At 41.6% G+C, this 14,415-nt stretch overlaps 1 protein-coding gene across 2 annotated transcripts in view; it reads right to left on the bottom strand.

Annotated features, from left to right (window-relative positions):
* Nucleotides 1-1,982: 1,982 nt before the first annotated feature.
* The window catches only part of DIP2B (disco interacting protein 2 homolog B), a 58,105-nt gene continuing 45,672 nt past the window's right edge, over nucleotides 1,983-14,415 (bottom strand). For both annotated transcript variants that reach the window (XM_065751463.1, XM_065751464.1), the window contains 17 exons: nucleotides 14,259-14,373; nucleotides 13,117-13,318; nucleotides 12,355-12,464; nucleotides 12,143-12,223; nucleotides 11,452-11,575; nucleotides 10,382-10,503; nucleotides 9,725-9,836; nucleotides 9,198-9,307; nucleotides 8,460-8,590; nucleotides 7,735-7,903; nucleotides 6,632-6,802; nucleotides 6,103-6,164; nucleotides 5,924-5,981; nucleotides 5,249-5,323; nucleotides 4,617-4,794; nucleotides 4,234-4,357; nucleotides 1,983-3,767 (listed from right to left, as the gene is read on the bottom strand). In XM_065751463.1, the coding sequence (XP_065607535.1) occupies nucleotides 3,515-3,767; nucleotides 4,234-4,357; nucleotides 4,617-4,794; nucleotides 5,249-5,323; nucleotides 5,924-5,981; nucleotides 6,103-6,164; nucleotides 6,632-6,802; nucleotides 7,735-7,903; nucleotides 8,460-8,590; nucleotides 9,198-9,307; nucleotides 9,725-9,836; nucleotides 10,382-10,503; nucleotides 11,452-11,575; nucleotides 12,143-12,223; nucleotides 12,355-12,464; nucleotides 13,117-13,318; nucleotides 14,259-14,373 (2,197 nt within the window). In that variant the 3' untranslated portion in view covers nucleotides 1,983-3,514. The remainder of the gene's footprint in view (nucleotides 3,768-4,233; nucleotides 4,358-4,616; nucleotides 4,795-5,248; nucleotides 5,324-5,923; nucleotides 5,982-6,102; nucleotides 6,165-6,631; nucleotides 6,803-7,734; nucleotides 7,904-8,459; nucleotides 8,591-9,197; nucleotides 9,308-9,724; nucleotides 9,837-10,381; nucleotides 10,504-11,451; nucleotides 11,576-12,142; nucleotides 12,224-12,354; nucleotides 12,465-13,116; nucleotides 13,319-14,258; nucleotides 14,374-14,415) is intronic.

The raw sequence follows: 14,415 nt of genomic DNA, 5'->3' as shown, positions 1-14,415 counted from the left end.
AATTGCATTTAGGGCTAGAATTGATCATTTTTACAACCTTTTTAGGACAGTTAGTATGACACATCTTAATTACATTTATTTAAACCAGAGATGCAGTGCAAATGTTAACGAAACAGGACTTGAAGTTACCTCTACCCAACACATTTTGTTTAGGGAGTATTCATAAACAGTAAGACATACAAAATATTTTAGTTCCAACTGGTAAAAATTCCTAGTTTCAGTTTCACTGCAGCTGGTAGCTTGGAATCTGACAGACAGCAAGAGGAAATCATTTGTCCTCTGCAACTGGATAAGCTGCAAAGCCAAACGAGCATGGAGAGTCTGCTTCTTGGGACTCAACACTTGATTCAGCACTTATGGAAAAGAAACCAACTCTGAACCTGAACAAGTGACATCAGAACCTTCAGCGGCCCTGCCAGTTTAATGAAGTTAAATATCTCTGTTTTCACGTGGAAAGACACCAAGCAAGCATTTGGAAGTGAAATGGTCACATCTCTTGACAGCCCTCCCAAGACAATCAAATAATCATTTATCAGTTTGGAAGAACAAACTGACCCTGACCTCAAAGAGGCTAGCAATGAAAAATACTTAGCACTTAGTGCTGTACAGTTAGTTACCTCACAGGGATGTTGTAAGGATTAGGTAATATCCTCATCTACAGATGAAGAAACTGAAGGAGTGAAATGACCTGTTGAAGGCCTTGTGGCAAGTCATTAGCAGAGCTGAGTTAGAAATCAGGGTTTCCAGATTCACAGCTCCATACTTCCTCCTCTCCAATACGCTGTTTTTCACTGTGCCAAACAGACAAAAGCATTCAATGAAATCAAAACCAGCCAGCTTCACGTGTCACTTACTGGCAATCCAGAGTAGCATGTTATCTCATTCTAAGGACAGGACTGTAAATTTAGTTCTCAGAGAAATGCAATATATCAGAATAAAGATTAAGAGCACACAGTAAACTTAAGAGGCAAAAGCCCAAAACGTAAGAAACTATCAAATACTTGGCCACATAAAAAACAAAGGACAAAAGCAAAACAAAACAAAACAGATCAGGTTGTGCCACTCAAAAAATCCTTTTCATGAAGTACATCTGCCACGTACTGGGAATCTCTGATCAGATTAAAACATCCACTTTTTATTTCTGATAAGAAAAATAAAAGAAAATCCTAGACCTGTACGTGAAATCCATTTCCATGGACAAACAAAGTGTTTGCTGAGACAATTTTACCCAAAGCTTTAATTTCAGTAGAAAAAAGTCAAGGCCCTTTGTTGTTTTCTTTCCCTGAAAAAATGCAACAAAGTGAAGCTGTAATTCGGGTCACCTTACTGGGCAAGAAAAATCAAAAAGAAAATGGTGCACAGCAAAACAAGGAGATTCTCCCACGTCACTGGCTGCAAAGGAATGACAATTTCAGTGCACTTTACACTAGAAATAAGCAGCTGCAGTACCAACTGTGTGAGTCACAGTTATACCTGTCACTGTCCTTCCGTTGTGGACAATTTGTTAAAGCTAAACATACAGAAGAACACACGAAGGTATTTTAGGATGCAGGCTGTAAGGAACTAGACACCGTAGCAGAAAACCTGTCACATCCATGCAGCAGGACAGCACCACAAAATATTTCATCTGCGATGCTGTCTCGTTACAGTGGCAAATAGGGAAAAATAAACTGATCAGAAATACACACCTATAAACTGAAGCATTTGCAAAGGACTCGACTCGAGATGTGCCACAGTAACTTGCTGTTTCTATTTCAGCACTGAATACTTTCCAAAAATATTCAGAACTTCCTATGTACATTGCAGTACTCCTGTCCTTGGTGAAGAGCTAACAGAATGCATCAGGAGTTTTTCAAGAACAAAACTGTGACTGGCTTACAGATACGCCAGGTTCTGCACTGATAACTGCCACAGGATCTTCAGAGCTCATCCTATAAACCTTTTAAAAACCGCCTACAAATTTGGAACGAGGTAATGTGGAGCATTTTAATAACAAATTTATTTACACTCTATACCGTATTTGACTCAAAAAAACCCTGCTGCGATATCTGGTATCAACTCTCATTGCTTCCAAAATTGTATTTCCTTAACACCCATAGGAATTTGGAATATTATTCAGGATTCCATGAAAGAAAGGTCGTTCTGAGCCAGAGCTTAAATGCCATCTCTTCCTTCAGACCAGCCTGCAGTTGCTCCCTAACAGCAGGAAGAGCTTGGACCTGCTCCTCTACAGCTTCTGCTTCTTTATGTTGACTAGTGTGAAAACTAACATGGCATTCTGAAGGTTGGGACATTAATTTTAATGATGCATTTACCACAATTGTTGTTGTATTTTTGTGCCTCCCCCTGTAATAGAACTGCCCAAACTCCAGAAATATCTAATTGTTTCCAGGGAATGTTTGGAAGGAATCTGGGTCACCATCTCCCAGTTCAGAGCAGAGCCTATCTACTGTGATTCTCGCTATACCCTAGAGGGAATTGGATGGAATGAACTGCACAAACAGTGAATGTAACTGCATGTTAACCTAAAGGATTTTTTTTCTCCTTTAAACACGAGGTTCCAGAGAGTGGAAGCAGAGACTGTAACTCAGGTGCATCATTTCAGTCAAGCATTTTGGACTTAGCACTGCGATTTCTACCAGATTTGATGGGACTGTTTAAATACCTCAGCCTATTTAGGAAGATGTGCCTTTAAATCACGGGTTTCTACGTGCTACAACACGCTTCTGGCCAGCAATAGAAGACTACGTACTGAAAGAAGAAAACTGGTGTGAGATCTCTGCATCTCACATTAGTTGTCTAACCAGATGTAATTATGCTAAGGACCACAAAATTTACTTGTCCTTAATTTCTACCTTCAGCTGTCATCATTACCCAAGTTAATTTTCTATCTAAGTGAATTATGTATAATAATATTTACATATTTAAAATATAGGCAAAATTCTTTTTTAAATTCAAGAAATATCTATATGAATAAGTAACTCTTAGATTCCCTAAGTTATTGATTTGGTCATGGCACGATTTTAAATAAGTTGTGTGATCCCACGGAATGGATAGCTACAGTACAGCTGCAAAGTACATTATATAGTAGGGAACTGCAGAACTCCAATGACCCTCCTCGTAATAGTTTATTATCTTAACTAAATAAACCCTCCCCTTAGAGAATCCTAAAACAGTATTAGATAAAAATACAAATATGTACAACAGATGAAAAAGTAACACTACTGTAAAGGCCTTAGGAATTTTGTAGCTCACACGCTTGTCAACTTTGCATTTGCTATAAAGCTAATATTTCAGTAAACTGTTACAAATGTTTTCCATTGCCTACCACATTTCCTTGTTTTCCATTGGTAGTTAACGTGATCTTAATACCACAGGATGAGATGAAGGGAATATGGCAGCAATCTCAAACTTTATATCAAGTATTAGTAATTTTCACCAGCTTCATTTCTACGGCCACCCTTCGTCGTTTGGTGGTCCTGTAAAGTTTCTGAGCATCACGTCCCCACACGGACTACATGTTATAAGCAACGTATATGGGGTCTAACTGGTCAGCTAGAAAACTGTCACGGAGATGCATCCGTTGTTTCTCCCCCCTGGAGTTGATAGGAATAACTCCAGGATCAACTACCACCACCACTCCCACGATGAGATAATGCTCTTCCAGGACCACGTTTGTAACCAGAGGAACTAAATCCAGGGCTTCCTGTTCACAGCCACACAGCTCCACAACGACCACAAGCAAGTTGGTCCACGTGAATACAGCACTGAAGGTTAAAAAGCAAAAACAAACAGAAAACCTAGTTATTTTCACAAATACAAAAATGCAGAGTTCCTATTTTTTAATCCTTGGATGGCATTTACCACCTGCTCTGTGCTGCATAACCCCAACCAATGCCCAGTCTCAGTAGTCAAACATCAGTTCAAACACAACTCAATTTGACAAGTGAACTAATTGCTGCCTTCACTGATTCAAATGTAATCAGAAAACAGGAAATTGTCATTTCTATTTTGAATTAAGGCTCGTGAGAAAGGATTCAGCCTGTCGGCCCAGTGTTATTCTTATTTATGGATGAGAAAGGAGATGCCTATCAAGATCACACAACTTGCTGATGATAACACAGAAAAGTATCTGACTTTGCTTTACATTCTGTTTCTTTTTCCCATTCCTGCATTACACACTGCTACGTTCCACCTACGTTAGGATGAACTCATTTTTCACTGCTGTTTTACCATTCAGCAATGCTTCTGTGTGTTCGAGATACAGACGTCTCGATATCAATTGGATGGTAACGCAGTCCCCTCAGTTCCAGAGTTTCATCCAGTGCTCCAACAACATACAGTGCATCGTGGCGCTCTGGAGAGGAATCAGAAATAAAATGTATGCACGCTACAAAAACAGGAAGAGGCAGAGAGTAAAACAGAGCCTGCTTTGGCAGGGGGCTTGGACTAAATGACCTCTAGAGATCCCTTCCAACCCCTACAATTCTGTGATATGGGATTTGGATAAAAATCAGGTGTCTCCTTTACACAGATACACTGATGGGAACTTATCCATTATACCGTATGGGAGAAAGCTCTTTTGTCTGAAAGATGAAGACTCATTTCTGCCATACCTCCACTGGCAGCTGTAAGCTCTGTCCGACGAACAAAACCAAGGTACCCAGTCCGAGCCCAGAGCGTCTGAGCTGCGTCACCAAAGCTCAGACGAGTGTTGAAATGATCAGCTTGAAGGGTTTCGTTGTCGTAGATAGTGTAGTAGCCACTGGCTGTGTGAGGACTGTTTACCCAAATCTGTACAAGTGGAAACACAGATCCACTACATCAAAAGGGCAGATAATAAGCTAACAAGGAGAGTCTTGCTAAGTTTGAACATATCTAAGGCCTTCCAGGTCCAAAAATGTTTTATATTTAGCTCAAACTGCCAAACGAGCCACAGAATCCTAAAAATGGATCTTGCAGATATCCTCTGCTAATAAACATTAAACTGAGGATATGGTAAACCTGTGGATTTTCATATGTTCAACACAGATTGAATATACTGCTGTGTTACTGAGATAAGCAGAGCAAAATATAAATTAGATTATTTGGAAGCCAGTCATATAAGCAGTAACACTCCACTGACAATTCAACTTAAAAAGGCCCACAAGTATTGCTGCCTACCATCAACTTAGATAATCAAAGAGAGAATACAGATCAAGAAGCAAACAGCAGGAAAAACTACCCAAAAAGTAAAATCTGTGCTTACCTCTCCAAGATGAGAATCTCCAAGAGGCCCTTTTGTCTCAGGATTAACAATAACCACTTTGACTCCAGGTAAAATCTAAAGATCACAAGAAGGAATATGCAAATCAATATGTGAATTATCTTCACGCACAACTAAAACACCACGGCTGTTCATTTACTTCCACAAAGGCATGGTTTCACCCATGGAAATGACAAACGTGTATAAAACATGCTAGGGCATGTACAATGAAGCACCATCAGAAGAAAAGTATTTCCTGTCTGAAGAGCCACACAGGGAAGGCACTCTAAGCTTGTACATGTTGCTAAGCCTTGATTTTTGAGACCTCAGTGTTAAAAAATAATGGAAACATCTTCTTGCTAATCCATTTAAAAAGAATCCATTATCCCAAATGCACCCTGAGATGCATTCAAGGATGCTGCAGATGCTTTTGATATATTCATTTACCGTAAACAACCAATTAATCCTCCAGATTGTTCCAGCAAAGCATGCTCCTAAACCAACAGATACTCCATTATAAATCAAGGTGACTTTTCTGAGGAGCAATATAACCACCACTCCTCATGCTATATCACAAGACCACCATTCCCAGGTCCATGACAGCATCATGAGGGATATAAAAGAAATGTATGGTCATCAGGTGCTGCACATTGTGCCTAGGTAGTTAAAGGAAATTACCTTCCCAGATTCTGAAAGCAGCAGACTTTGTGGAGCTCCCCTTTCCACCAGACGTACTCTGAAGTTAAAGAAAACACAGTCAGGAAAAGAAGAGCTGAAATCTGAGAGAAGTGGTAGCTCAGTACTATTACAACATTTTATAGATGAGTCATTAGTAAACTTAATCAAACTTACTGTACCTGTCATGTCTCAAGGATTTCAGATCTACATACACAGTGGTGGGATCCGGCCCAGAGGTTCCCTAAAAAAGTGAACATTAACACAAATATATTTTAGGTAACTTCAGTCTTTGCTCAAAGATTTCAAGGGGCTTCATGCTGACAATAAGCCTCATATCCACATTTCCCCATCTCTGCAGCTGCACTCAGGGAAGCATGCCAGTATAGAGAGAAGTAGCCTACGTTTACTAAGCCTGACACCAGCGTAGGATGCACCCTGAGCAGGGAAACTGCTACAGAGACAGCTTAAGTGCTCTGAGCTATCAGCTCTGGGCAACTAAAGTCACAAAGAGGTCATATTTCAGTTGTTTTGGGTATTTGTGATGTAACCTGGAAGCTGAAAACAGAATAAGCCACTTAAATCTTGTGTGGGGCTACACTCACAGTGCAGAATCACATGCAGATTAGGAAGTTTGCGCTCTGTTCTCAATTGGTAATGTGGAAACCTGATGCCAGTGAAAACACAGGCCCCAGAAAGCATTCCTGTTACCTGTAAACAGATAGCAACGTTGACTCTTGATCCAAAGGTGGTGCTTACAGCACGAGATGAGAGGCCAATGTCTTTGAAGAGTTTTGAGAAGGAATGAGTGAGAGAAACTCGTGGTCGTTCCTCTGCAACTACCACACACGTCCGGACACAGGACAGATTAATTCCTCGTGCCTAGAAAAGAGCATTCAAATGAGTGCACGGGACCTCTGCCACACTGCACCAAGATCCAACCCCTCTGAAAAAGTGACATCTTGTGCTTAAGCAAGCTCTTTTCAGCTCCTATTTGTTACTGTCAAAACGTATCTGACAAATACTGGTAGAACAAAATCATCAGCACTGCTCCTTCCTCTGCTATAGAATGTAGCACCAAGTGCTTCTTCAGAGCTTGTCTGCATCTTTTATTCCCTATTTACATACGTGAAAACCAAACCAAGTGAGAATGTAAAGTCATTTATGGAGGTTGCACCAAACCTTCAACAAAACCAAGACCAGAATCAGTTATTACTTCTAAACCCTATCATAAATGCACTCAACAGCACTAGCAGTTCAATCCTGTGCATTGTTCTGTTTAACTGGTGACAAACCACGAGACAGAAGGACTCCATGGCACCACCAACAGAACAAGACTGATCCTTAAACCTTCTAGATGGAATGCAAAAATTATTTCAGTAAACCCCAAGCAGAAAACCCCTCACGCCTGCTGTGTAGCTATTTTTCCCTTCCTCTCATTTCCCAGGAGAAAACACCTTTATTTAGCCAAGTACTTCATGTGTGTGCTTTACATCACACGCGGGTCTGAGCCTTCACTGCAGACTGTTATATAAGCAATTCCTCTGCAGAGCATTTTGCTGCTGGCATCCTCTCTTCAGGGCTTGCCCAGCAGTCTCTGACACTCCTTGGCAATGTGCCACCTACACTGCAATACATACACCTTATTCCATTTCAATCCTTTTAATTTCCTGGGGCTCCAAGCATTCTTTTGTTGCATTTGCTTTCTGAGTAAGCTGAGGACAGCAGGCTTGTGCATCATTATGCTGTTGACTTTGCTTGCTACAGCGGTTTCATTAACTTAGGCAGCATAATAGTCAAGAAATATTTCTCACCTTTAACATTTCAACTTGGTTTCCAAGTCCCTTTGTGCACAGTTCCATGACTGAATAGGAACAGAAAGTGTCCCTTATTTTATACTGGCTGACAGTAGATAACCAGAGAAAAAGATTGGATTCCAGCTCCATAGGAGGAATTAAAATTGACTGGTGTCCAGAATACACACTGTGAAAAACATCAAAGAGAAGAATATTCTCGTGTAGCATGTAGCTGTCTTTAAACTAATATTTACTATATTTTCATTTCACCCTACATTCCTGAAAGCAAGTTGTGGGACACTGATCTGAGGCAAATTGATCATAGCTCCAATGCCCACATTCTGTAGCAACAATGCATAATAAATACAATTTACTTTGCATGAACAATAATTTACGTACACACATGTGTGCGCACACTGAAAGCAAAGGAAGAGAATTAGCTCAACCACATAATTTACAGAAACAAAATTCCCTTACTGCAACATATAATCAGGGAAGAAAGGCAAGAGAAGCATTCTGGAGCCAGTAATACTTGGCAGCACAAATATGCATAACCAACAACTTGCTAACCTGCAGGAAAAGGGAACCTATTATTGTCAGTTTAAGACAAATTCTCCTCTTACTGCAACTTAGTCATTTTGGTAATGTCAAAATATCTGCCTCGTCACAGACACAGACTGCTACTTCCCATTTAAAATCAGCCAAAAGTGAATGTTTACTGTTTTCTCCCTCAGAGGTCCTACCTGCAAAGGCACCAGAGCACAAAACCTAGCCCACAATAGGGGTCAAGACAAATTGCAATCTGCCGAGAGGAGTAGAGCTCACACTGAAGCTTGATGGCCCTGCAGAGGCCACTCACTGCTGCGTGGGACATCTGCAAAACCAAAGACAGAGAAACTGTGCTGAAATCTCACAGCAGCAAAATAGGATTTCATCGAGACAGGCAGGTAAGAATGACAACTGCCTTGATAGTAATTCTCAACAAACAGTATTTCTTCTTATCTCCCATAGCAGATGCAGAGCATTGCAGAACCGTATGAGCCACGGTAAACCAGAAACTGCAACATCAACAGATACTGCTGAAAGGTTTGGGGCTTCTCAGACTCCAAACAGAGCTGATCACTGATGACACACTACAGCTTTCATTTTTTAGTTTCGTATCATCTTCTCTGTCAACTGCACTCCTGTTTGGCTCTTAGTGTTGTGGGGGGAAGCAAAAGCACACAGCTGTGCTCCTCACACCCACCAGCAGAGGCAGCAGAGCTCCTGATGCCCGCTGTGGATCTCTCTTTCTGTACAGCTGAGTTGACTCTTCACACTGCATTGCATGCAGTAAATTTATAGCTTTACTGGCAGAAAAGGATGCCCTTTATTTAATCTACAAAGCCAGTTCTGATGGAGGTAGGCAGGAGAGCTGGCCTGGACTATCAGCCAAAGACACGATACCAAAAACTTTGTCTTCTAAAAGCATTTTACTGTACCTTCACTCCTGTAAGCATGCCTGTTGTGGAAACACTAAAATCTAGATATGCTAACATTTCAGATGTAGGTGGTTTATAGATCTGAGAGAGCCGCTTCCTGGGCAAGTCATCTGTGCAAGAAAGAAACAAACATGTTTAGCTCTTTATTACTAAATTGATATTTAAAAGAAGAACAGTTTTCAGAAAGGCTGAGATGGACAATAAATCTTCTGATTAAAACTCTTTCCAAAAGAAACAGTATGTAAGAAGAGCCTTGCAAAAATTCCCATGGAGAAAGTTGCTCATTCTCTTCTGTGTGTAAACTGAACATTTTAAATACATGATTTTTTAATTCTTTTTTTATTTTTAATTTTCTTTCACTCCAGGGACAAGAGATGAAGCTATTAGGAGACAAACAATACAGGAACATGACCTGCTTCTTATGCTCTCTGAGTTGCTCAGTCATTCTATAGTGCCAGACTAGCAGGCCAGGAAAGTTCACCATTACATGAAACATTGTCATACATGTATGACATACATGACCACACCTGTATCAATGATGGTTGGCCAGGTTTTCACATCTACAGCAGCAGCTGCCTCTCTGGATTTCAGTAGTCTCATTAAGGTCTGAGTTGTGAGAATACAGGCAGCTTTGCTGACCTAAAAAGGCAAACAATTGCTAATAAAGGCAAAAGCAACTCCCTCAGACACTGTCATTGCAAGATTTCATATTCAGAGAATATATTTTACCACCTACAAACAGCTTCCCCCCAGTGGACTTGCTTAAATTTCAGTGTCTTTTCCAACACTTCCTTCATTAAAACCCCAAACACAGATTAAAAAGCAAATAACCAGGGCAGAACCTTTAGGGCAGGTGAAATATTACAACAGCCCAATTCTAGCTTCCTCTCTGTGTTTATAATGTAGAAATATCCTGTCTAGATTACTGACTTGGAAAATAACCAATAGCAGGATGTGCACTCTTCAGTAAGGAGCATCAATATGAAATCTCAGGTAGTACCATCACGTTAGTATCACTCAAAGCCAACTGTCTCATAGGAGAGGTGGTCCTCTCTTGCATCTTATGAACTAGAACACTGTCCTTCACCGCTGTCATGTAAAAACCATAGACAGCTGTGTTAACTATTCAAATGTGAGAGGCTGAAACAAGACTGCTTCAGCCACTCTCCAGCCCCAGTACTCACTTCCACAATCATTCTCACAGTGGGCAGAGTAGCAGTGAGGCTCTGAGCATGAGGTGGTCTCACGGTCACAGGGATGCAGCCAGCATACAAACAGCCATAGAATGCGGTGATCAGCTCAATGCCTGTAAGGACACGACAGGCTGTAGTGTACAGCACCCTGGTGACACCAGCCTTTCCCCAGAGGACTTCTTCTCTGAGCATCAGTTAAAATTTTCATTAGAAAAAGGTACACTCCCGCAGCACAGGTGTGCAACATAAGCAGTCCAAACACTTAGGCCAGCATGACAAGGAAGCTTGGGATAGGGGACGGGGAAAGCAGAGAAGACTGACCACAGCAAACCATACCCACTTTACAGGAAAAGAATATCCCAGTGTCCAGTGACTCAGAAGTCAGTCAGGACAAAACAGAATTCCCTGGCACATCTCATCAGCAGTGAGCGTTGCACACATGTCAAGTGATAAAGGTGTGCACTTCCCCCTGATCCCAACCTACTGCTATAGAAGAGGCAGCTAACAGACTCAGAGCTGAAGGTGATGGAATCAGTCTGTACCAGAACCTACCCTGCCATTTCTCACAGCTTTCCTTGGATAAAGAGCTGCTAATTGTCAATGTGACTTCAGGCAAACAAGATCTGAATAGAAGACCAGGAGCCAAGAGGTCTCTGTTAGGGCACATAATGCATTTCACCAGCACATGCAGTGTGGTCACACAATAATCTTGCAGTGAGCGTTATCATACCATACCACAGGTTCTTTGATAACCACAAAAAAAGAGTTTTTATTCTAAACTTCAGGAGACAGTAAGATCCCTAGAGCTGAGAGCATCTCTCCAGGAGTGAGAAGGTACAGATTGTCTCTTCCAGAACTAAAGAATCGATGTCAGAGATACCGCAACTGCAAGACATTAGGACAGCCCTCTGTGGAGTCAAAACTAGATCAGGAAGTTATGCAGTCCCTGATGTATTGATGTTTCAAGGATCTCTACTGAGCTTCCAGATCTCAATGAAAATTCAAAGAAACACCATCTGCATTTCCACAGTGGGATGCAGTTCTTTTTAAAGCATGCTTACCGGGAGGATAAAGAAGCACCACATTGTCTCCTGCATTGAGATGTCCTTTGTCACAGAGCACTGATGCAATTCTCTCAGCTTTTTTGTGCAGCTGAAGGCAGGTGGCTGTACACACAGTGGTTCCCTTGAAAAGAGACAGAAGTGTTCTAACGATGGCCCCTGACACGAGTTTCCAGCGAGCACAGCGTGTCAGTAAGACAGCTGCTGGAACCAAACCAAGAAATCAGAACGACCCAACCACCTTGCTCACTAGCATCAGTCTATAGCTACCAGTTATCAATGCTGCTGGCACTCACTGCGCCGTTCATCCACTACAATTTGGAAAATACAGAAATAGGATTAGATCTGTTCTAGAAAATTCTACCTTCCAGGAGTCAGTTCAGCACTCCTTGCACCAGAACCCTGCCAGAACACACTCAACAGGGATACACCAACAAATGATACAGGAACTAGGGGGATCTACAAACACGTTCAATTTTAAAATGAAACATCAAACCACTACTGTTATTGACAAGTGACCAGCAGGTTCAAATGTGGAAATTCCAGGTTAGAATTCCTAGGGCAACATCTGACACAGAGACTAAATAAAGGACACTGCAGTGGACAAAGATTTTAGGCATAATCTCAAACTTGGGCTGAGTAACACGTTGTGGACCTGAAAAAAAACAAACTAACAAAAAAGTGACTGTACCTTGGCATTTAATAAGAGGAAGAGTGGGTGGTCAGGAGTTGCGTGAGCTCTCCACTGTAATACCTCTGTCAGGAACTGGTGCTAAAACAAAGAGGCAGTAACTAAATACTTGTTACTCTACTTAGGCAATACTAACTTTGTCTCACACTGCTGCCTTGCATTTAGCTGTAAACTCTTTTCCCATACTCTAGTTGAAACGAACACTGATTTACCTTTTTAACTAAATCATTGTCTTCTATCTGACCAAGATCTCTTCCAGAGGCTTGAGCAATACGCTTCCCAGCGACCAGGTTCCCCACCATCACAGAGGCAGGGCCAACACCTGTTGGTTAAGAAGGGCCACAAAGAATTAAAATGTACTCACGTGCTATGAACAGTGTCTTTCAGTATCATCTGCAGCAGGATAATGTTTAAAACGAGCAAAAGCTGACAGCACTGGAGGCTTTGCAGAAACTTACATACAACCAAAGGAAAATCCACTTTGTTACGAGGCAGACTAAGTTTCCTCTACCCCAAAACCAGAGTTAACACGTGGAGAAAAAATGCTGCTTTGTGAAGGAGGATCAAGGTCCACGCTGCACTGGTGCAGCCAGGACTTCTAATACAAATGGTAAGGAGCTGGCCTAGAACTGCAATCTGCTGAAAGCAAAGACACAAAGGTTCTCTGTTGGCTCCCACTGCTCCCAGGCATAGCTAAGAAGAAAAAAGGCAATGAAATCTTGATAGCACAATTTAGAAGGCATGGCTTATCTCTGTTAATGAGCAGGAGACAATGTCAATGAGCTCAGAGGTAGGAACCAAAATTCCTGATTGCCACACGCCAAGAAAGGCATCAAGCAAACTAGCCATGGGCCACAACACAAGTCCCAGTTTCCAGCAAGCAGGACACTCAGCATACAGGCAACACAGAGCTTCCTGGATCTGAAGTAATGAGCTTCAGTTTACCAACGTTAAACAAAAGGGATTCACGTTACCTGGTTGTTTCTGCCTGGGTTTTGGCAAGTTTGTCACACAGGTGTGCGGGCACATGAGGATGTTGCATGGGTGCAGAGAGCCCTCCAGAAAGTGCTGTTTAGTTTGAGAGATATGGATCCCTCCCAGTGGAGTTTTTGGCAATGTATTAGCTGGCACAAGAGCAAGGCAATATACACCCACTTGGTGAATGCTGTCAATTGCCTAAAGAAAGGGAAGAAGGTCACTTGAATTTTTTGTATTACTGGAGATGGTGCAGCTTTACTCGACACAGTGTCCCATGCCAAAAGATAAAACCATACATTTATAAGCTACTGAAGGAGCAAGGCAGTCACTATCATTCACCTTCACCTGAGTAACATTAGTTACTCTTATTCAATGTTAAGTGCCTGTTTGCATCCCTAATCCATTCCATATACCGAAGTTCATTTTTAAACCTTTCATGACTAAAATCTCAAAATACACACAGTTGCTCGTGATCAAAATCGTATGATTCTGATCCTACGATTTTATCCATCTGTCTCTCCACTGTACCACCACTCTGTTCTTTTTTTGTCTGTCACAGTACTCAGGCAACTAATGCATTATTCAGGTTACCAGGTACTTCCCTGATTTCTCTCCCTAGTTTGCATACCTTACAATGTTCCTGCATGCAGCACTCACAGTAAGAATTTATCATTTGTTCTCCTTTCTCAGAACTATGCTTGTTCAGCTGTTTTAACCATTTTCTGTTTACTGTCATCCTGTTGAAAATGAGCTTTAAAGATAAGGGCAACTTTAAAGCCTGGATCTGAACACCAGCATGACCTAATACAATAGCAGAAATACAGCATTTGAGCACTGGATCTGCTTTGCAGCATTGACAGGCAACTATGTTTCTCCATATGGTCACAGTGCTAGCATAATGCTGATAATTTTGTCACAATTCTGCGTTGCAGCCACTTTCCCAAGACCTTCAGGACACAACAGAACAGCTTGTACACAGCAGATGTACCCAGCTTGCAACCTTGTCAAACTACCTTGTGCCAAGTGGGATCACAAGCCCATGCTCTTCCCATCTAGGTCATGCTGGTGGCCTCTGATCTGCCCCCACACTAAAAAAACTGCACAAACTCACCTTGTTCACTTTTGTCACTGGGCTTACCTGAAGTACTCGACTCATCCATTGAAAACTGTCCTCCTCAGATGCATCTGGCCTCTGCTCTGCCACCACCACAATCCTCTCATCGTAGAAGACAGATACTGAGAACACAGCAATCCTAAGGACAATGAGAGAACTGCATTGGCAGGAATTCTGAATG

The sequence above is a fragment of the Cyrtonyx montezumae genome, unplaced genomic scaffold (genome assembly GCF_038088225.1).
Source record: "Cyrtonyx montezumae isolate F1298 unplaced genomic scaffold, pur_monq_1.0 scaffold_70, whole genome shotgun sequence".
Classification (NCBI taxonomy): Eukaryota; Metazoa; Chordata; class Aves; order Galliformes; family Odontophoridae; genus Cyrtonyx; species Cyrtonyx montezumae.
The sequence above is the reverse complement of the archived record's forward strand: the minus strand, read 5'-3'. Positions and strand labels throughout refer to the sequence as shown.